This window comes from Tiliqua scincoides, chromosome 3 (assembly GCF_035046505.1).
Source record: "Tiliqua scincoides isolate rTilSci1 chromosome 3, rTilSci1.hap2, whole genome shotgun sequence".
NCBI classification, from domain to species: Eukaryota; Metazoa; Chordata; class Lepidosauria; order Squamata; family Scincidae; genus Tiliqua; species Tiliqua scincoides.
Genome location: NC_089823.1, coordinates 64918220 through 64940460, shown reverse-complemented (window position 1 = coordinate 64940460; position 22241 = coordinate 64918220). Strand labels below are relative to the sequence as shown.

General features: G+C 42.6%; 1 protein-coding gene across 1 annotated transcript in view; it reads right to left on the bottom strand.

The window, feature by feature from the left end:
* Window positions 1–14675: 14675 nt before the first annotated feature.
* The window catches only part of UMODL1 (uromodulin like 1), a 43858-nt gene continuing 36292 nt past the window's right edge, over window positions 14676–22241 (bottom strand). The window contains exons 14-20 of the mRNA XM_066621299.1: window positions 21076–21512; window positions 20294–20436; window positions 19088–19324; window positions 18306–18465; window positions 17483–17488; window positions 15691–15775; window positions 14676–14854 (exon numbers count right to left, since the gene is read on the bottom strand). Of these exons, the coding sequence (XP_066477396.1) occupies window positions 14676–14854; window positions 15691–15775; window positions 17483–17488; window positions 18306–18465; window positions 19088–19324; window positions 20294–20436; window positions 21076–21512 (1247 nt within the window). The remainder of the gene's footprint in view (window positions 14855–15690; window positions 15776–17482; window positions 17489–18305; window positions 18466–19087; window positions 19325–20293; window positions 20437–21075; window positions 21513–22241) is intronic.

Below are 22241 nucleotides of genomic sequence, written 5' to 3'. Positions count from 1 at the left end.
AATGCCTAAGGGGCTTGTTAAGTGCCAGGGGGTCTCAAATGAAGGCAAGCCCAGACTACCTTGACAAATCCAGGGTTTTTCTCTTACATTCCCTATTCAAAGAAGAATTCCTAAATCAGGTTGTGCGCTGCATCAGTTTCATTGCCATGTTTCCCATAAAAGAAATAGCAAAGTCTTTTAGGGGTCTTCAGTCTCATGGCACCCAAACTGATGCTTCCTGGACTCCCAGCTGATATATCTTTCTAAGATGGAAGAGAGGCGTTTGCTTTCAACACTTGTTTTTTGTATTTTGTAGAATTACATAGACTGTAATTCTATGTTCAGTGTGTTCCTCATTTCTTGGTTAACTCCAGGGAACTTTGATCTGGAGAAGTGTAATTAATCTTACTTCACCCCACATTACTGCCAGTACTCTCAACCAGTTTATAGTGAAGTGTCTCAAAAGTGCCTTTTGGGAGGTTAAATGGTTAGTCAGCTGGCTGCTTGATATCATGTCTTCCCCCTTCCATGTCTTCCCCCTTAAATAAATGGGAGCCTTGTTACTCTTTAAACCAATACTCTTAAAAATCAACAAAACCTGTTGATTTTTGTGGGTTTTTATGGTGGAAGTTCAAGTGTGAACAATTAGATATGTTTATAATCCATGTGACCACATGACCCTGGGATGTCAGGTAAGGAAGGCGTCAGCGTCATCACAAGAATATTGACAAAAAATCACCAGCAGCTTATAAAGCTGACCTTTTGCAAGGAAATTTGAGGTGAACACATGTGTGACCATTAAATGGAGATAAGAAATATAGCTTGTGTGATGTTGCAGGTGTATCAGCAGCATAACTAGACTTGGTATAGTCTACATTCCAATAATGTTTCCTATACCAGGAAGCAAGAAAAAAACAATTTAATTAGGCAATTATACTTTGTCCTGAATGTCTTGGCAAGCTGAAACATTAAATATACTTCACATGCACTGCTGTCTTTGAAAATTAAATTTTGATGTGTTCAGGCATGACTGTTGTTGGTTTTATTGTTATAAATATTTGTCCCCAGTCTTACTCTTTAAATTTCATTTGTTTTATTTATTTGTACTTTATATGATGACTTGGATACTGCCTTTCAGGCTGAGACCTCACAAAGTGCTAACATAAAATTACAAAAAAAACCCAAAATAATCAGGTTTCTGACTGCAGCAGGTGGTTGTCCTTAAAAATGTAACAGGCTCAATGGAAATAGTAGTAATGTGTACACAGAGACAAAACCCCCCAATTTATTTCAAAGTTCATTGCTTCACTGCTTTGGTTGGTAGCCCAATTTATTTTGTTGACTTGTTTCAACAATTTACTTAACTTCTGGCCAAATCCAATTGGTTCTTTACACCGGTGAAACATGTGCAACAGCACCAGTGCACACAATCCGGCTAGGTCCACACAAAGATAGATGCCAGACACCCATCAGAGCAGGTAAGGCAGAGCAGGTAAGGGAGAAGAAGAGGGAATGAATTGGGCAGGGAGGAGATTGTGGTAGGGAATAGGGTGGATAGGGCCCAGAAAGGACTCCGCTAAGCCAGTTAAGTTTCATCCAAATAAGCACTGGGGTTTTAATTTTAGGAGGACTTGAAGGTTCATCTTGATGGTTTTGGTGACTTGATCTGCAGGCAACTCACAGGTAATATAAAATGCCTTTAGGTAAGAGCTCTGACTGTCAAAAAGATAAGTGCAGGAGTTAAGGTGTTATCCATAAAAAACAAAGGTTTCAGCTTATAATTATTTTGTTTTCTGCCCAACCTGCACCAAAGTCACAGGAAATCTAGCATTGACCCTAAAACAAGTTCCCTGAATTTTTTCAGAATGACAAATGCAAGAATTCTCAAGGAAATGTAATATTCCTGAGTAGCGTAGCTGCCAATATACTAGCTATCACTGTGCACTGGAGAGGGGTTAAAATGGAAAATGAACAATATGTGCTTCAGTTTAAGCCCTCCTCTAAGGAGAGAATCCCAGTCCTGGGGGGCTTCCTACCCCAGCATCTCCAATATGTATTTAAACAAGGGGAAAAGGGGGAAAGGAAAAAGAGAGGGAATATGGGGAAAATACTACATCAAAGGCCAGCTGGCCATCTCCAGCAAACTGCCTTCACAATAGCAGAATGGCTTTAGCAGGATTTTGTCATTGCAAATGCACAATAGCAAGCCAGCCAAATTTCTGGTCCTCAGGAATAAGTTAGGCATTGACCCTGCAACCCCACCAAAATCGCTTGGGTGTAATTGACCTGGGCCAATCGCCAAACTCAGGAGGGAGATGGCAGCCACTAAATTACAGGTGGTTTGTTTCCAGGGGAAGCTGACTTCTGATCCCTGTGATGAAAAAGGCAGCCCGCTATTCAGGCAAAGCAAATGTGTCTCTCCTGCCCACCCCTCCCATTTGCTACAACATGAACCACCTGCATAGACTCACTACAGAGAAGGGGGGAGCAAAGGAAGGCTGAGACCTACAGGTACCGCTCCTTTGTTTGTTGCAAAGCCTAGTTATGTGTGCTAGAAAGTTTTAGCGAAGTTGGGAAAAGTGAGGGGAATTACGTTGCATGAAGGCAGCTATAAAATTCATGGTCTCCAGTTCAACAGGGCAGGACACTCCCAGAAATGGTTCTGAGCCACATCTGGGTGATGAAGAGGCAATCATGCTAGCTCTAATGGAAAGGAAAAATTCTCTGAGCCTCCTTGAGGAAGGCTTAGAATTCTTAGCTGAACCTGCAAGTCAAAAGAGAGAAGGTGTTGTCAGAGCAGGTTTTGAAATTTGGAAATATTTTTTTTTCTTCATTGAAGCTGAAAGACAGAGTCAAAGGCTTATATATTCTGTCTCCCCTTGCCTTGGGAACCAAGGAAGGCTGCCTTAAAAGTGTCTGCTTGTTTAGAAATGAAAGTTCTGTGAAATGACACAATGTGTGTGTCCAATATAAGAAAAAGTAACCCCAGGGCCCTCTGTATTGTCACTTGAAACAATAAGTGAGACCTCTAGTGGCCAACTGTCTTCATCACCTTGTGATGGGTCCCTTGCTGACTTTAAAATCTGCACCTTTGGACTTAAAGAGAAAAAGAAAGTACTGTAATCCTTCTGTTTGTTTTGTGCCTATGAAAAGATTGTTCTCTGTTGTTGGTTCTTCCCTTCCCTGTATGTAAGCAAATGCCTTTGTAATCCAGGAGGTCACAAGTTTAGACTAGTTATATTACTTATTAATGACTCGTAATAGTCATTGTCTACCTGGAATCTCATTTTAATTTCAAACTCAGACCTGATTTAGCCAACAAGAAATTAAACTTCTTCTTCCCACCGACACCCGGAATCTACCTGAAACATAACACTGTTTCTCACATCTTAACATGATATTGTTCACTTATAGATGTTGATCATCAAGAACAAGGTCCTGGATTTCTTTCGGCCACCAATTCAGCTGTATCAGTTTTGTGCTTGTTCATTTTTTTATATGTATATGCCTTTTGTAAATCTAAAGGAAAGGAGATGCAGAGTCAGCAGCCTGCAGTGGTGAAACCCTATGGCACAGGAGAAAGGAATCAGAGACCTTCTAACCATCGTATTGTTTTCTATCTGTTTGCAATATGTAGACTCCCTTCTCATGTGATGCTGCTCAGCTGGGCAGATACCACTGTCTGAACAGCCCCTCCTGAACAAAGAATTAAGTCAAACAGAGGTTAAGAGAGAGGGTATTTCAGAACTTATTGACAAAGATTACAAGTCACCAGACACAGCCACCCAAGTGTTCTTGAAGAACACAAGTATAAAATTAGTGATGTTCTGAAAGGTAGCTTGAGCCTATCATGCTGCTTACTGGCAGAACTCACATTCTGCTGGCAGGAGGAGAATACCCGTGGAATGCCATTTCCGCTGGTGAGTGTTGAGAGGCCACCAGCACAATCGCTGGCAGCCCAGCATGCTGAACTGTAGAGCCAACTGTGTCTGTCAGTATCAGTGAGTTGGCGGTGGGCATGGGTATTGAATGGAATGGGGCAGGGAAGAGGAGGAATGGTAGAATTTCTGTGTGGGGAGGAGCAGGGAAGGAGGAAGGAGAGAGCAAGTTCAGTGGCAATCACATTTAGCCAAATTCTATTCCTCTCCTTTTCTTCCACCCTTCCATTTTTCAGTCCTGCACCTGCAAAACAACTAGAACAGGACCAAGTAAGTGCATTGAGAAAGCAGAACCTTTCCCAAGGGCGGAAGTGAACAACAGTTCACTTACTCTGAGGAAACCTCTCCAACTGCCCCCCAACCCTGGGATGCAGTGTGTGCTCCATTGGCAAGCCTGCATCAGTGGGAGTGGGAGAATTTGGTATGATTGGGCAGTAAAATATGGAGCTCATTCCTTAAAATGGCCATTGTGCCAGAGGACTGGAGGATAACTAATATCACACCAATCTTTTTAAAAAAAATGCGAAAGAGGGGACCTGGGAAACAACTGGCTGGTCAACCTAACATCTGTTCCAGGTAAGATGGTGAAAAGCCTCATCAAGGATAAAATCTTGAAACATTTAGAAGAGTAAGCACCACTGAGGAAGAATGGCTTCAGTCATTCTGTAAGAATAAATCTTACCTCACAAATCTTTTAGTCCTTGTAGAACTCCTTGAAAAGGTCAACAGGCATGTGGATATGGGTGAAACTGTTGATATTACCGTATATATCTGGACTTTCAGAAGGCATGTAACACAGTCCCTCACCCTCAGGAGCCATAAAGTCAGGGAATAAGAGGATTCTCCATAGATTAGGAACTGGTTGAGGACCAGGAAGCAGAGAGTGGGTGTCAATGGGCAATTTTCACAATGGAGAGAGGTGAAAAGCGGTGTGCTCCAGGGATCTGTTCTGGGATCAGTGATTTTCAACGTGCTCATAAATTGTGGAGACAGGAATAAGCAGTGAGGTGGCCAAGTTTGTGGATGACACTAAACTTTTCTAGGTGAAGTCTTGAATGTATTGTGAAGGGATCCAGAAGGATCAGACTGGGGGAATGAGCAGCAAAATGGCAGATGCATGTCAGTGTAAATAAGTGTAAAGTGACGCACTGCCTGAAGGTGGGCTCCTTTTAGCAACAGAGATCAGATCCTGCTAAGCAGGGGGATCTGGGGGTCTGAACAGCCCACAAGCCACACACCCTCCCTAGCCCTTCTTTGGCACCAACTGCTATTCTAAATGTAGTCCTTTTGAACCTTCCCCAATTTTGCCTCTAACACAGGGGTGGGTAAACCCCTGTGGGGGCCATTTGTGGCCCTTAGGGCCCCCCAATGAGCCTCTAGCCTGTTGGAGCCTGCACTGGCCCACAACTGCTGGTCGCGACTGCCAGACTTGAGCTGCCTGCGGGTCGAGTTGGAGCAAGGCCTTTTATAGTCTCCAAGTGTTTTCTGCTTTTCTCTGGGCATTATTAACCCCCCACCCAATTGCCTCTGAATAACTTATGTCACCATGTGTTTCTGGCTTGGTCTGTATGTTTTCACTATGCAAGGGGGTGTGGCAAACAGTTCATAGTTCTGTGGTTCTACATGCCTGTATTATAGTTCTCATGTGTATTATAAAAAAGCTCAGTAAAATTCATTCATTTATACAAGTTCCGTTTCTAAGGTATTCGTTTATGTAAATTTATGTACATATGTTCAAATTTGAAATGTAAATTGATGCTTTTTTCTCCTGGCCCCCAACACAGTGTCAGAGAGATCATATGGCCCTCCTCCCAAAATGTTTTCCCACCCCTGCTCTAACACATTGGTGGGAGTTAAATATGCCTCTCTCTCTCCTTCTGGTAGGCTTTTTAGAGGCAATTGTGTGGGGCAGGATGCTGGGCTAGATGGACCTTTGGCCTGATCCAGCAGCGCTTTTCTTATTTGCTTATGTCCTAGCCACTTTGTCCATGCTGTGCATATTCAGTTTTTAACCTCCCAGTTTTTTAATGCTTCAAAACCTGTTTAACCACAACAAAACTGGCTAGTATCTATGGAGCCAAGCCTTCACAAGCACCCATAGAAATGAATCAAGCTCATTCAGGACTTACCAGTAAGGTTTCCTGTGGGCGACAATAGTTATTTTGCATGGGCCTGATTATTATTTATTGGCCCCAAATCACCAGCTAATTCTTTCATGCTTCAGGATACTTCTTAATGCCACTTGCTTAGCCTTTGTTTTGTTACATGCCCTTTACCAGAATCATTAGTCATACAGCCATTCAGATTGTAGTCTGTATTTTGAAACCACTATTCATTTTGATGAAAAGGCTTGTGATGACCAGTTGCATTTTTTTTTAACCTAACTGGAAATTCTATCAGGTTAAATCCTGAAGATAGGAGTGACCCAGTTGTAAGCATGTCAGTGACCTAGGTCACATAGCTTTGCATGGTAACATTCCAAATGCTTTTTGTGTGGTTACGGAAATGTATGTGACTATATGAGTAGAATATTTTTTCTTATTGTATCCACTGCCAGATGCCTGCACTGTAAAATCAGAATCTCCTTCTTAAAAGAGACATGCAGAGACAGGACCACCCCACTAGAACAGTCCAAAAGGCTGCCCCGCCACTGATGAAGCTGTGAGTGAGCGAACACTCACAACCCACACACTCTGACCAGTGGCTGGGGTTCTTGTGTTGGGTTTGCCCACTCACAGTTTTGGTGGCAGTGCTGGAGGAAATTAAAAATAGTTTCCTCTTTGGGGGGAAGAAAAGTAGCTTAAGCAGCGGACTCCCCTTTGGATATCACCCCAGGGAACCTCCTCACCCGGGTTCTTTGTTTAGCTTACTCTCTGCCCTGTAATTTGATCCACTCTCAGCAAGGTCTCCTTGGCTATCGGGTGTGCATTCTGTCCTCTGCTAATATGTCTTTATACACCTTTTTCTCTCTTCCACTTATCACTGACTTAAAACTCCCAAAAACTGATTCGCTGAGGCAGGCATCCAACAAGATATGTCACACGCTGATCCTCTGAAAGAACCATGCCAGTGAGTGCAAGATCATGGAAAAGCTGGATCATCTTGCTACAGTATTTATCACAGTCCTCTTTCCTTTCCAATCTGAGGCAACACAAATCATTAATCAAACTGAACTGGTTTTTCATTCCTGTTTTTGAATAGGTTTCAGTTAGGATTGTTATAATTTCTTTTGCTGTATTAGCCTCTCGCATGGCAACTAAAGCTCAGTTAGTGATCTGAGAATGAGGCACTTCCCATCTGCCCGATCCCATTTTTCAGTTGCAGCCTCTCCACTAGTTGGGCGCTCTTTGTTTAGAGCAGACAAGCCTCCATACATTTGCATTTCTGCCTTTATTCTACAATACCAGTTGTGGAAAGTTTTGGGGTTCAGCCTGACCATTGGTTGGATGGCTAAGGCTTCCACATCTGATCCTTCTGCCATCTTTTACTTAGCAAGCAAGTTCAGCCTTACGTAAGTGAGTGGGGAGAGATCCCAAAAATCAAAAAGCAAAAAATAAAAATTCTTCAAAGTTTTCTGGGCTTCTTAGTACACAGTCCTCTGGGTTTCTTAGTACACAGTCCCTGGGCCCATAACCTGCTGGAGGAAATTAAAAATAGTTTCCTCTTTGGGGGGAAGCAGAGTAGCTTAAGCAGCAGACCCCCCTTTGGGTATCTCCCCAGGGAACCTCCCTCACCCAGCTGACTGCTAATCAATAAAAAAGACAAAGAGGCAATGGCTTGTTAAAGTTGCAAAAAAGAAGTTATTTACTTACAGTTCCATTGTGTGTTTATTTACAGCATCTGATTAGGATCAGAGGTTCAGCTAACACTTAGAGATAGCAAGGCCCTGGAGCTGCCTCGCCCTGCATGCCTTGTGCTAAAGATCATCTGGGCATTAGAGCCCTGGTGTGCACATCTTAACAGGTCAGTGGTCAGAGGACAAGAGGAAGTGCTCAGAGGAGAAGGGAAGGACAAAGGGTTAGGGCCACACCCCACAAGGATCACAGAGAGCACAGGTAGAAAGATCAGAGTCACTGGGCCATAGCTTGACCCCTTCTGGACAGCATCCTGCCCCCTCTGGACAGCAGATGGAGTTGCATCAACTCTAACAGGCAGAACCTTTTGGAGGACTCCAGTGGGGCAGTTCTGCCCTACCTGCCACCCCTACACCGTACGTCCCTGCTTCTTAAAGATCTACCGCTGTATGCCTGCAACAACACTGATATAACATTGTGATATTGCTCTAGTTCAGCTGTTCGTACATTCCATCCAAACTCTGATATATCACCCAGCAAGTCTTACTGCTCAGTCCTGTCCCCCACCATTGGAACTGATGCAGTGGAAATGATGGCGCCCACACTGCATCCAGTGGGGGGTTTCAATCAAATAACCAGAAGAAGGTAAGTAAAAATATTTTTTTAATTTACTCCCCCCCCCCAGGCTGCCTGATCACTAATGGGTAGAGGTATTTGAAAACGGTGTTATTGATTTATTCAGAAGTAAGCCCACTGTGTTCAGTAAGACTTGGGGCCTGATCCTAAAGGCCCAGCGCCAGCCTTCCACTGGTGCTGAGTGTTTCAAACATGTCGTAAGGAATGCCCACAACACCCAGTTCCAGCTCAGCTCAGCACTAGAGGTCTGCTGCACACCACCCAGAGCAAAGGACGAGTTCCAGGAGGCTGAGAGGTGACTGGGAAGTGTTCCGGGTGGGGAGCATGGGGGGAAGGCGGGGGGGAGGGATTCGGGCGGAAGTAAGGCAAGACTAGTGGAACTGTGCTCCATCAGATCCAGAACCCGACATCAGGCCTCCTGGTCCAACACGGGACCTTTCAATTTTGTGCCAGCTAAAAAACCATGCAGCCTTGAGTAGCCCCATTGCAGGGCCTGCTCCCTTACCTGGGAAAAGGGAAAGAATGTCCCCTTCCCCCAAGGAGCTGCTGGCAACTACCTGGCACACTCAGGATGCAGCGGTTGCCATTCTGGCGATGTTGTTCCTCTGGGCACTTAGCAGTTCAGGATTGGAATGCCCAGCTGTAAACTTATCTTACTCACTGGAAACAAATACCTCTACCTATGGGTCTTCTTGGACCTATGCCAGCCATTTTGCTGGTGTAGGTCTGAGGAGGGAAAAGGGGCAAGTTGTACTGGAAAAGAGGGATAGGATCTGACCACAATGAGGTCCATCCCCTCCATCCCCCTTCCTGTCCCAAAACGCCCCTTCCCCATGCCCTCCCCTTCCTAAAACTACCTCTGTCCATGACATACCTCCACTGCCAATTTTTCAGTGCCAATGGAGGCTGCGAGAGACAATGCTTCATGTAGCATACGTTGCAGCACAGCCCAGCAGCACATGATAGCAGCCAGGCTTTGCACCATCAGAAAGTGCCCTTGAGTCAGCAGAAAGTGCTCTCAAAGTGCACCTGAAGTGCCCTGGAATACAAGTTGTAGCAGCACAGGGCAACCATAGAATTGGGCCCTTAGACTCTTACTACTGCAGAAGTCTTTCCCCAATTAAGCAAATGATCCATTGCTAAAGAGTAACGTAAGTACAAAGACATCCACTTATCAACCTGGCTATTTTAAGAGGCAAGTGTTGATCACCATGAGCAAATCTGACAAATTTTCTTGCCAATAAGCAATGTACATCCCACTCTTGTGAATGAACTATCTGATGCATGAACTGAATTTCCTGACCTGCAAACAGAACATCCTCCTGAGCAGCAGGCACATGGATCTCCATACTTCTATGGCTACAAAACTGAGACTCACCATTCAAAACACCCAAGATCTGAAGTGGGAGGCAACAAGAAAGTCTTGCACTCTACTCTTGATCAGAAGATGCCTTTGTGCATTGCCCAATGGACACATTTGGGAGAAGAAAAAGCACAGGAAAATAAGCCTTTGATCTTCAAAGGCTGATCATTAAAGCAAAAATAAATCAAAAACTGCAAATAAGCTTACAAAATGCATTTATTAAGGCAGCAAAGATGAAGAGAATAACATGAAACTATAGCTACTATGGCATACGGCTTTATTCAGTGTATATCATATGCATGTTGCCTCATTCATTTATTTTACAATTGTAAACTGGTTTTTAGCAAGCCCAGCAAAACTCAGGCCTGATCCACAAGCACTTAAGATAGCTCAGCCAGGACCATTTCTTGTGTTTTAACTCCTGCTAAGAGTACAGTTTCTTGGAAGCTGGTTCTGGCAGGTATCAGGTGGATGACATCTCATTTGCACTGCAACTAAGTCTCATTGTTTTCAGAAGTACACTCATCTTAAGTGATTTATGGACAGCAATGCCCAACCTTAATGTAATTACAGTATAGAAATGCAGACCTGACAAACTATAAAAAATAGCTTCTCTTTTCCTTGTGTGATGTGCACATAAGAAAATTAAATTGTGCTGTTTAAAGTAAAAATATACACCGAACATACCAAATATATAGTAATTCATTCCTAAAATGCAAAGCAAAGGTTCAGATTCTTCTCTGAGGTGTCAGGCTGTCCGAAAACGGTTTTATTTTTATAGCAGTCATTCATTAAACTAAAACTTATTGCCTTTGTGTTAAGATCAGCTAGCACTGCAGTGCGAGGCAAGCATACAAAGAAAGAACTGCTGTCCTGTTAGGGACATGGTAACCCTTGTATGGCCTGAGGGATGTCCAATATCTTGTACAAATCAGCTTTTAAATACAGTGAAGCACAATCAGAATGTGATGGTATGTCCATGAGTCTGTACCAAGGTTGTCAGTATTAGCTTTTTCCCTTAACAGGTGAATGAAAAGCAGAGATTCTCCAACAAGCAGGTGTACTGATGGGAAATCATGCATCTGATTCACAAAGTAGACAGTAGTTCACAGAAATATATCCTGAAAAAAATGTGCTCCTCTTTGAGGTTGTTTTCAGTGTCGGTAAAGCAAGTAGCCAATTGCATGCTACAGTACATTTGTAATTTTGTACGGTGGGTTTCTTGTTTTGATGTTAAATGATGGCCTTGGGGCGGAGGGTCTAGATGGGATCAGGACCGTCCCACTGGGCCATGGTCCTGATAAAAATGGTACCTCCTGAGCTGAGATTAGCTTTTGAAGGTGCCAATACCAGTTAACAGCAGTTTTGGAAGCATGATTTTCACTGGGGCTGCAGCACAGTGGGATGGATCCAATTCTCTTTGGTGCCCCTGTGGTTGCCATTTAACATTTAAAAAAAAGAAGAAGTAGGACCAAGCTATTTGTTCAATGAAAATGTGTAGTTTGACCCTTAGCCTGCTGAAATGCTGCTCGACCTGCAGCTGTTATAAGCATTGGAGATCTACCAGGAAGAAACGACTGGGAAGCTTAGTCTATATATATATATAAAGATTAGAGATTAGCCAAGATTTTTTTAATAACTGTAGTTTACTACTGTGGAAATAAATTAAGCAGAGGCTTATAGTCAGAGTGTACCCGGCTAGACAGTGACAGATACCAGAATATTGGAAGAACCAATCTCTTGTTCTTCAGTCAATCCACATGCAGTTGCTGCCAGTTAGGGTACAATTTGCTCCCTAATGTGTCTGTGTGCATATGGCTGCACATTGACTTAGAGCTAGAAATTCTAATCCCTGAAGAAATCTCTGAAGCATTTGGTGTGCAACTGTGAGATGGACAGGAAGCTGAACTAGAAGGACCTTTGGCCTGATCCAGCAGGGCTCTTCTTATGTTCTTATGCTATGAGTCATTGCCATCAGGTGGGAATTTTAAGAAATTGCCACCAATGTTACCTTTAAAGAAGCTTTTCACTGAGTTGTATTGCACTGGAACAATGTATCATATTGGGAAGCTACTCAATGTGTAAAATGCCTGACTTTTACCTCAGAAAAAAAAAATTTTCTCCTGGCATGGCTAGGCCAAGTGCAGAAGTGGTTCCCTCTCTTCACTCCTTTGAGCTACATGTTTAAAATCTTAAATGGGATTTTCAATTACACTTGGAATTAATTTCAAATAACAGCTTCAAACTGCTGCTCTTGGCAATCATCCAGCACTCAAATTGCACACTTAGCAGATTTGCATCAAGCTGGCAATTCTACAGTCCCTTAATTAAGTGCCCAAATGGAGAATCTTAATGTAGGGCTTGTTTTGCTACTACTCTCTGCTTTATCCCCTTATTGCACTAAAGAAAGTGTTCTGTCTTTCAAGAGCATGTGATATCAACATGGATTGAGAAGAGAAAGAGGAAACCCAATTACAAAATTAGTGGCATTTATTTTTCCTTCCTGAAAAGATGCAACAACTTCAAAGCACTTTGAAATAGGAACTGAATTTCATATGTTCCTAGAGGACTGATGATAAGACCAGGGAATACATCTGAGCATCATCTGCTTGTAATTAAATTTGGCTGGGTGCATCATGTCCAATATCTTATGGAACAAAGTGATATTTGTAGAATGTTTCCAACTAGAAGAGCAAAATAAAAAATAAAAACTTATTTAATTAGTGACAACTCTACCACACTTATCACATAACTGTATCACTCTATCAAAGAGTGAGTTGCCTAAAGTCACCCAATGAGCTACATGACACTGGACATATAAAGGCCAAACATGAAGACAAAACCCCTTTTTTATTATGTAGATGCCTTTGATATATACAGTGCTACATGGGTTTAGCTTCCTTAAAGGAAGAAATCCTTGGGGACTTGTGGCAATTGTAACATTTAGGCCCCAGTCCTATCCAACTTTCCAGCACCTATGCAGCCAAAGTGCAGCCCTGAGGAAAGGGAACAAACATTCCCTTAACATTAACTGGAGGAGGCCTCCATGACTTCCACCTCAACATAGGATGCAGCGCATGCCCCGTTGGTACAGCTACATCAATACTGGAAAGTTGGATAGAATTGGGCCCTTAGGCTGCAGTCTTATAAATACTTTTCTAGAAATCAGATCCATTGAAAACAGAGGGATTTACTTCGGAGTAGCCATGTACAATATAGGATTGTGCTGTTGGTTATTTACAAAAATACAAATAGAGCATAGGTAGGGGCAATTAGCTTATGCATTCCCACCATAAGCCTTTCAGAAGGCGTTCGATACGGTCCCTCACCAAAGGCTACTGAAAAAACTCCACCGTCAGGGAATTAGAGGACAGGTGCTCTCCTGAATTGAGAACTGGTTGAAGGCCAGGAAACAGAGAGTGGGTGTCAATGGGCAATTTTCACAATGGAGAGAGGTGCACATCGGGGCAAAAAATCAAAACTTTAGATATAGGCTGATGGGTTCTGAGCTGTCTGTGACAGATCAGGAGAGAGATCTTGGGGTGGTGGTGGACAGGTCGATGAAAGTGTCGACCTAATGTGCGGCAGCAGTGAAGAAGGCCAATTCTATGCTTGGGGTCATTAGAAAAGGTATTGAGAACAAAACGGCTAATATTATAATGCCGTTGTACAAATCGATGGTAAGGCCACACCTGGAGTATTGTGTCCAGTTCTGGTCGCCGCATCTCAAAAAAGATATAGCGGAAATGGAAAAGGTGCAAAAGAGAGCGACTAAGATGATTACGGGACTGGGGCACCTTCCTTATGAGGAAAGGCTGCGGTGTTTGGGCCTCTTCAGCCTAGAAAAGAGACACCTGAGGGGGGACATGATTGAGACATACAAAATTATGCAGGGATGGACAGAGTGGATAGGGAGATGCTCTTTACACTCTCGCATAACACCAGAACCAGGGGACATCCACTAAAATTGAGTGTTGGGAGAGTTAGAACAGACAAAAGAAAATTTCTTTACTCAGCGTGTGGTTGGTCTGTGGAACTCTTTGCCACAGGATGTGGTGATGGCGACTGGCCTGGATGCCTTTAAAAGGGGATTGGACAAGTTTCTGGAGGAAAACTCCATTACGGGGTACAAGCCATGATGTGTATGCGCAACCTCCTGATTTTAGAAATGGGCTATGTCAGAATGCCAGATGCAAGGAAGGGCACCAGGATGCAGGTCTCTTGTTATCTGGTGTGCTCCTTGGGGCATTTGGTGGGCCGCTGTGAGATACAGGAAGCTGGACTAGATGGGCCTATGGCCTGATCCAGTGGGGCTGTTCTTATGTTCTTATGTACCAGATAGAGACCCACTACCTCAGAGCCCCCGAAAAATACGTCTGCACCCCAAGGTACCCCCAGCTTTTCCTGTCTCTCTCTCTGTTCCAAAACAGCTTAATCCAGTGGTTCCCAAACTGTGTGTCTACAGCCCACCAGTGGATCATGACCCAATTTTAGGTGGTTTGCGAAATTGACTGGGGGGGGGGAAGCACTGCTGCCCAATCATCGTTATAGCCACAGAGGCTTGAGCGGATGGTAAAGTGACACATTTTTTAAGGTGGGTTCCAGTGCTAAAAGTATGGAAACTGCTGGCTGAATCTAAGCTGTTTCTTTAACTCTTTCACCCTCATACACCTTACATCAACCTCCTTCCAACCTCTCCTTGGAAGAGAGTATCACCTTCCCAAGCTCTGATCACTTTCCCCCTTCTAGCCAACCACTCTTTACCCTGAGAGATGATCTCACAAAGAAACCATTACTGACAAGTAATGGGACAATGGCACCGTATTTGTCACATCTCAGGTCTTGATCAGGTATAGTTTAAAGGCATGTGATAGAACCATGTAACCCATTGATAGGACTATTTACAGTAAGATAGGAAACCCATTACACTATGAGAGAACTTACATGTAGCTGAAACAGAAATGCTCAGTCGCAGAACGCTTGGTAGTTAAAATTGTCAGACTTGACTTGGAAGTCATATGCCCCAGCCTTTCGCTGGCGATGGTGATATATGAGACCTGATATTCCCAGTACAAAGACAATTATGCAAACAACGATGAGGACTATATAGCCTGTTCCTAAACCAGGCGTTTTTTCCTCTTCATCTGAAATAAATCAAAAGGTGACAGTTAAGACCGCACAAAACATCAATGCAATTCATGTAAAATTTGTTTGGATACGGACACTGCAAGCAGACTTTAAACCACCCGTTTGTTTGCATGGAAAATCCTATCTTCTCACTATCATGGTCAATGGTTCTGCATTTCCCAAGTGGTGGAGAACCAGAATGGGGGGGGGGCAGGAAGGTTTAATTTGGTTTAGCCATTACCATGAGCTGTTTCCCATTGGGCCAACAGGCTTCCAGAATCCAGTGGCAGAGAACAAGAATCTTAGGGGCTGTGGCATTCCTGGAGAGGGGGGTGTAAAATGGTAAATTTTGCAGGCATCTCGCCATATAAGCGGCCCCTCTCTCTCGCCTCTGAAGCCATTCTGGGCGGTGACAGCAACAAGGAGGAGACAAGCAGGCAACAGGGATGACTGGAGCTTGTGAGCTAGACAAGGGGTGAAAGAGAAAGTGGGAGACTACTTTTTGGACCATGCTTTCCCTTCTCATGAGGCTGATGGGGTGTTTCAGATGGCAACAAAAAAATGTACTTCTTTTTCTTAATATGTGGGTGCTAGATAACACAGTATTGCACCAACGCAGGTATGCATTGCTTAATGACAAGGATACTGTCCAAGAACATGTCATTAGGCAATTTTGTCATTGTGTGAATATTCCTAGTGCACAGCGCCATCTTGTGGGACAACCTGGTATAGCTTGTTGCTTCAAACCTAGGCTACTGCCTGTCTGTGATCAGTTCTATGATCTTGCTTCCTAGCCGTTCCATCATTATTGCCTGTGAACAACCTACTCTGCAGCTATTACTAATTTACTCACCATTGGATCTGCGCAGAGGTCCCCAAGTGGTTTTAGGCAATGGAACAGTTTGCCCAGACCTCACAGAACGGACACCTTTGCAAGTCTGTAAGAATTTTTTTTTTAAACAAAGAAACATGGGTTTGGTTTTCTAACCATATGAAATTTTTCTACTTACCATATAGTCCATAATCCAACTCTATTGGCAAATGTCCACGATATGTTCACAATACCTCTTGTATCATGAGCCATGCAGAATTCCATAGCCCCTCCTTCTTCCAAAGTAGGGCCAAACTACATACTACATTAATAGTGTGCTTGGCCCTGGTGACTTATTTTTTTCTGTGTTAAGATCTTATTTTTTCTGTTAAGCAGCCATGGGAGGGGGATAATCCAGATTGTAACCACATCGGGGATGACTTTAATCCTTGGGTCCACTGCAGTCTCAGTCCAGAATCTCTCACACCCCCCTACAAGCTACTGTTTAGCACAGAAAAATTATGTCTCTCAGGATTGAGTGTGTTTTTAATGTAATGTGGCCTTTACAACTTTGGAGCCCAGCCCTATGGATCACTGAAATGGGTGCTAGGTTTCCAATGCTAGGTCAAGGGTACACCTTTTCTATGTGCTCCAAGACAGCACCATGCCTGGACTGAGCAAGAACAGCAGTTATCAGTATTGTTGTGGAGAGCTGGGAAAGGAAGGTCTCCTGTGATGCTAATAGCAGTGAAATAAGAGATGGGGTCGGGCTGCCCAACTGTCTGAGAAAAAAATATTAAAATCCAAAAATTTGGCTCAACACATGGTGTATACAAAGTGTAACAAAGTAAGAACACCCAAGGGCAAATCCCATCAATGTCAGTGGGACTAACTTCTTTGTTAGTGTTCTCAAGATCTGGATGATTATGACTGAGCACAAAAATCAAAAGCTTTAGGGGTAAAGTCTGGAACTGGGTGCATAATATAAAAAGGCCTCAGGGCATGTACTGAAGCAATCAAGCAACTTCTTTACCACATATGAAAAATAAGCAGGAATCACCAAGTTCAAATTATTCTTCTGGCATGTCTTTCTGTGCAAATCAGATTTTATGCAAACATCTCAGAATGAAGAGATACACCTTCTGCGTCTGGCCAATGCTTCTCTAACCATGAAGAAGCAAACCACTCAGAGAGCATTCCACGTCATATAAGCCCATCAACAAAGAAACAAAACAACTTTCAGTGACATGCTCTGTGGTCTTGGACATGGCTTATCACTGCTCACTGCTATTCCCCCTGTAGAATAAGGATAATGATTCTCACTGACCTTGAAACATTTTGCTAGCATCAAATTATTGTTATCCAACTTTATTACTTAATGGTGGAATATTCCATTACCCAACAGGCGTTTCACCATTGTAGGCCCAAATTCAAGTCCAGTATGAACAAGGGCAGGTCTTGAAAACTTCCAAAATTATGAAGCTGACCAACAACCAAGCCTAGATCTCTCATTTCATCTCTCAATCAAATCTCCATGTTTCTTATGTTCTTTTTCTCTGATGGAGGAGATAGCATTCTTCTGGTTCATACCAGTTTTTAGATTCCTCAAAGAGGAATCCTTCTCACTGGGCTGCAATGAGTAACGTAGAGCTAGAGGAGACTGTTAAATAACTGGCAAAATATATGAATGTTTAAAGAAAGTATCCTGTTACACAGATCTTTGGAAGACAAAAACAATCCATCTGCATATAGTGTTATGATAAAGCCAATATACAGCCCTTGTTTATCTCATTTCCATGGGCAAACAGTGAATGGAACAGTACATTTGACATACCTGTAACTGAAAGAGACAATATAAAATGGCATGTTATAAACAGCGCCATAAATTAAGGCTTAATAAACTATAAAACCAGAACTGCATATAAATAATTTAAATATTGAATAAATAGAATCCAAAATCAAAGCCCACAGAAGCTATTGTGTCTAATGAGCCTTCTGTCATTTGTTAATTCTTGCTGCACCTAGTCTTTGTGATCTACCAAAGATGTGCTAAATCCACTGTGAAGTCTTTTACAAATTGCTTTTAAGATGTTACCCCTGGAAGAGCAACTAATACAGTCCCTAAATTGCTTCTGCTTCATTTGGTCAACCCAGAGTTCAAAGGGTCCTTAGCATTTTTTAATATACTTCCACATGAACAAGTTTCTGGGTGATCAGCTCTTTCAGGTCATTGAGATGGTCACATGCAAGGCCCAAGTTCATATGCGAGCATGATCCAATTACTGCTAGTCTGTGTAAGTTAGCAGAATCAGCATAGGAGCCAAAGTGACATAAGAGGCTAAAGTGTAGTAAAATCATAATGGTCATTCTAATCTCATAAGAGACACACACCCACATGCACGCACACCTCTTTAATGAGGTACTAACTGTTGCATTTACTGTTTTTGTACTACATTTGCCAGAAAAAGGTGTGGAAGCCCCCTAATGTGGTAGTCTATTAATACTGTGGATATATTTACTTGATGCCAATTGCAAAACTGGGAATATATATATAATCCCTGTTCAGTGGTGTATTATTATCTTGTTTTCCAGCTCAGTTTTTCAATATTGTTTACATCATGGAGAAAATAAGGAAAGTTGTGGGGAAGATGGCTTACCGTCTTGCAAGTGCTTGCAAGAATTTCCACACAAATATGGATTCTGCAGTGTAAGTAAACCACAGAGTCGTTGACAAAGGAAAAAATTTTCAGCTTAAACTGGGCTTTGCTGGAGTCTCCGTTCGCAACAATAGCAGTATGTGTGTGTGGAACTGGGCAACTGAAAAGAGAAAAATCAGTAAACAGTTGGAAAAGGCATAGAATTCTACACTATACGCATTAACCTAAAACAGTTTTATATTTATATAGCACATAATGTTTCAGCCATTTCAAATACATTGCTTCAATAATCTTTACAACCACCACTGTGCCCTGCTCTGGTGTGCAGACCCCTTCTGCACCTGGATAGCATTGCGACTTATCATGATGCTGCCTCTGGACACATCTTTGCTGAACTTCTGAGCTTCACACTATGCAGAGTTCAGCTGAGAAGTGCACAGCCACTTTGCTGTGCATCTTACAGGGAACACTGACAACAACCCTTTAAGGTAGACCAATTATCTGCAGCATGCAAAGAGAGGGCTCAGGCTGAGCAATAATGGCTTGCATAAGCCTATTAATAAGATGAACTTATAAACAGGACCAGAAGTTATCAATTAAGAAAGCATTACACCCTTGTGAAAGACTGTATTTTGAAATACATTAATCACTGTCATTGATTATGTGTGTAAAGAAACTAATATGAATGTTAAATCACAGGCATCAACATGCAATTACAGTATAAAGTATTGTACTATTTGGGTACTCTTTGAACAGAAAATATACGTATGTGCATACAATACCTGCCATGTATGAAAGGAAATGACAGAGGGTCCATTGAGTTATTGGTTGGAGTTGCCCAGCATTCACTGACTACCACTTTGAGCCTGCTATCTTCTTTCTTAATTCCCACCTCAATCATTATTTCATCACTAGCAGAGATGGTGAAATTTTTAGGAATTGGGGAATTTCCGATAAACAATTCCATTGCTGTTGAGAAGCGTCCTGATCCATGTAAATCGTCAAAAGTAGTATAAATTCTGCAATAGAACCAGTCGTTATTAAAACGTATGGATTGTTTTTCAAGCTATGTTCTTCTGTCCCATTAGCACAATATACTGAAAGGAAGCTCGATCCCCAACATTATCACTAAACGTCACAAAAAAGGGCAATATCTAGTTCCATTCTCTGCCAAGATACGAGGGAAATTGCATGACAGTATCTCGAAGGGAGTAATTTCTTAGCTATACAAAGAGATCATTTATGATTTCTTCACCATCTGAAAAAATAAACACATCCCAAGGTTTCTTCACTTTGACCTCTCTGCTTTCTTTAACGTGACTGATCACTGCTCACTACATTAGACTCCTTTGCTCCTTAGCATTCTTTTCTGCTTTCCACCAGAGAAATGCATGAATACCTCCCATAATGCTGCAGCCCTTAGCTCGGTTTTGCTACCATGCTGTTGTTCTGGCTGTGACTGAAGCAAATCTAGCCAATGGGAGCAATGCATTCTGAGTATGCATTTAAATAGTGCCAATCAGCATCGGTTTCCTGCCTCACAGACATCACCAAACTCCTACTGCACTGTTTCATGCAGTGCTCAGCTTTTGAAGAACATACCCCTGGCACCAATGGAGGTATTCCTATACTACAATCAAGCAAGTCGTATATGTAAAGGGTGCACATGTGTATAATGTGTCATATGTCCTTTAAAAATTTTTGAAATCCCAGTGTGATTCTTTTTCAGTTGCTGCTACCGAGTAATTTAAATGGACACCTAGTAAATGTTACATGCTTGAGAGTGGTGTCTATTTTGTATTCATGTGTCTATACCTGATGAAAACTCACTCCTCCCTTTCTCCAAACTCACTCCTCCCTTTTGTCTTTGTGACTTATTGTTGGCCCTTTATTACATTTTTCTACTGTACAGTGTAGAAACAAAGAACACAGAAGCAATAAGTTCTAGGTAGGTTCTAGAAGCAATAGATTAGTAAGACTTCATTTACCCTTCTGGAGTGTATCCAGATGAAGTCAAGACATCATTTTGAAACACACAATGAATTGGACTAATGATCTTTAAGTGATGGATGATCCCCCGGGAAGACTTATCGTTCCGGAGAACTGTTTGTACTATGGTATGTGTTGTATTCTGGAAAATAAATGCACAAAAGGAAAAAAAGGGGGCTTTTTAAAAAAATGTAACTTTATATGTGAGGAAACATCATAAAAGCATCTTGGTCTTAGGGGGGACATTGCTGGATAATATCGTGCTACACCAAGGGCACAATCCTACCCAGGTCTACTCAGAAGCAAGTCCTATTTTGTTCAATGGGACTTACTCACAGGAAAGTGTGGTTAGGATTGCAGCCTGTGTGCTGCACAGAACCATACTTGTAAGTCCACTTCCATCAAATTGAAGAAGAGTCGTGTTGCTGTCACATCTCAGTAATAGAATCCTTTTGCATAAGCTCAAGGAAATTTGATCAAAATTACATTACAGGAACAGCTTATTTCAAAACTGTTCCCTAACCTGCAAATTAAAATAGTTAAAGCCCTACATCTCATTCTGTATGCTAGACCTATATATGAACAGGTTTCGTCAGGGAGACCAGGCATGTCATTTCATGGTTCTTTGATTATAAGGTTTCACTCCACCCCAAAGTAAGATTCCCACTTTTTGTGCAAGCATTGTTTTAGTAAGCTAAATCCTTACTTGTTACACATTAAGACACCCACTAACATCTGCAATAATTCTCATTTCCTTCCCTTCACAAATTGCATGACTTACACTTTGCACGTTGGTTCCGCATTCATTCCACCCAGTTTTAAGTACAACGTGACTGGAATTGCTGGTGCTCACATTGCAGTGAGGTCTTCCCAGGTAGAGGGAACGTACTGGGATAGACTCCTGCCGCAAAAAGACTTTCTGAATGGTGATGACAATTTTTTCAATCTCACAAAGCACGTGAACTGCACTCTTAATGGAAAGCCGTGGGGCAGGCTTAGGGGAAGCTTTTTGGGGTGTACTGTGGACCTTCAGTATTGGTTCTGATGATACTTCAGTAACTTGGGTTGTATTTGCAGGCATTCTGGCTATTGAAGCAGAAGAGTCTTCTCTAGCAGGTGAAGGTATTTGGGTTGAAGCAACTGAATCTGCCAAAGGTAGAACAGTGCTGTTCCAGTCTTTTGTTTTGATACTTCTAGCCTGATGGCTGGGAGGAAGTTCTGTAGAATGAAGAAAAACAAATAAATAAAAGTATTACAAACAGCATTTTGAAATTCATTTTCTTACAAAAGAAAAGCTTTCAGGTAGAGCAGGGGTGCCCAAACCGCGGCCCAGGGGCCACTTGCGGTCTTCGAGGACTCCCAATTCAGCCCACAGGGAGCCCTCAGTCTCCAATGAGCCTCCGGCCCTCCAGAGACTTGCTGCAGCCCGTGTTGGCCTGACGCAACATGAGGGCGACTGTTCAACCTCTTGCGTGAGCTGTGGGATGAGGGCTTCCTCCACTGCTTGCTGCTTCATGTACATGATGCAGCAGCAGCAGTGAAGGAAAGACTGGCCTTGCTTTGTGCAAGATCTTTTATAGGTCTATTGCAAGACCTTCATTAATTCATATAAGTTCCATCTCTAATACACTCATTTATGTAAATTTATTCAAATTTGAAATGTACATTAATCCTTTTTTCCCCCGGCCCCCTAGACAGTGTCAGAGTGATGATGTGGCCCTCCTGCCAAAAAGTTTGGACACCCCTGAGATAGAGCATGGGTCTCCAAATTCCAGCCTGCAGATTGAATCCGGTGTGTCATGACAATAATCTCGAGAGTGGCAGTGGCAGTGGCAAAACTTACTGTTCCTCGCCGCAGCCTGTTTTTTGGGCCCAATCTCTGCAGCAACTCATGCCAGGCAGCTGCTTCTGCTCCTTCACCGCAGAAGGCACTGTGCCCCAATTTCC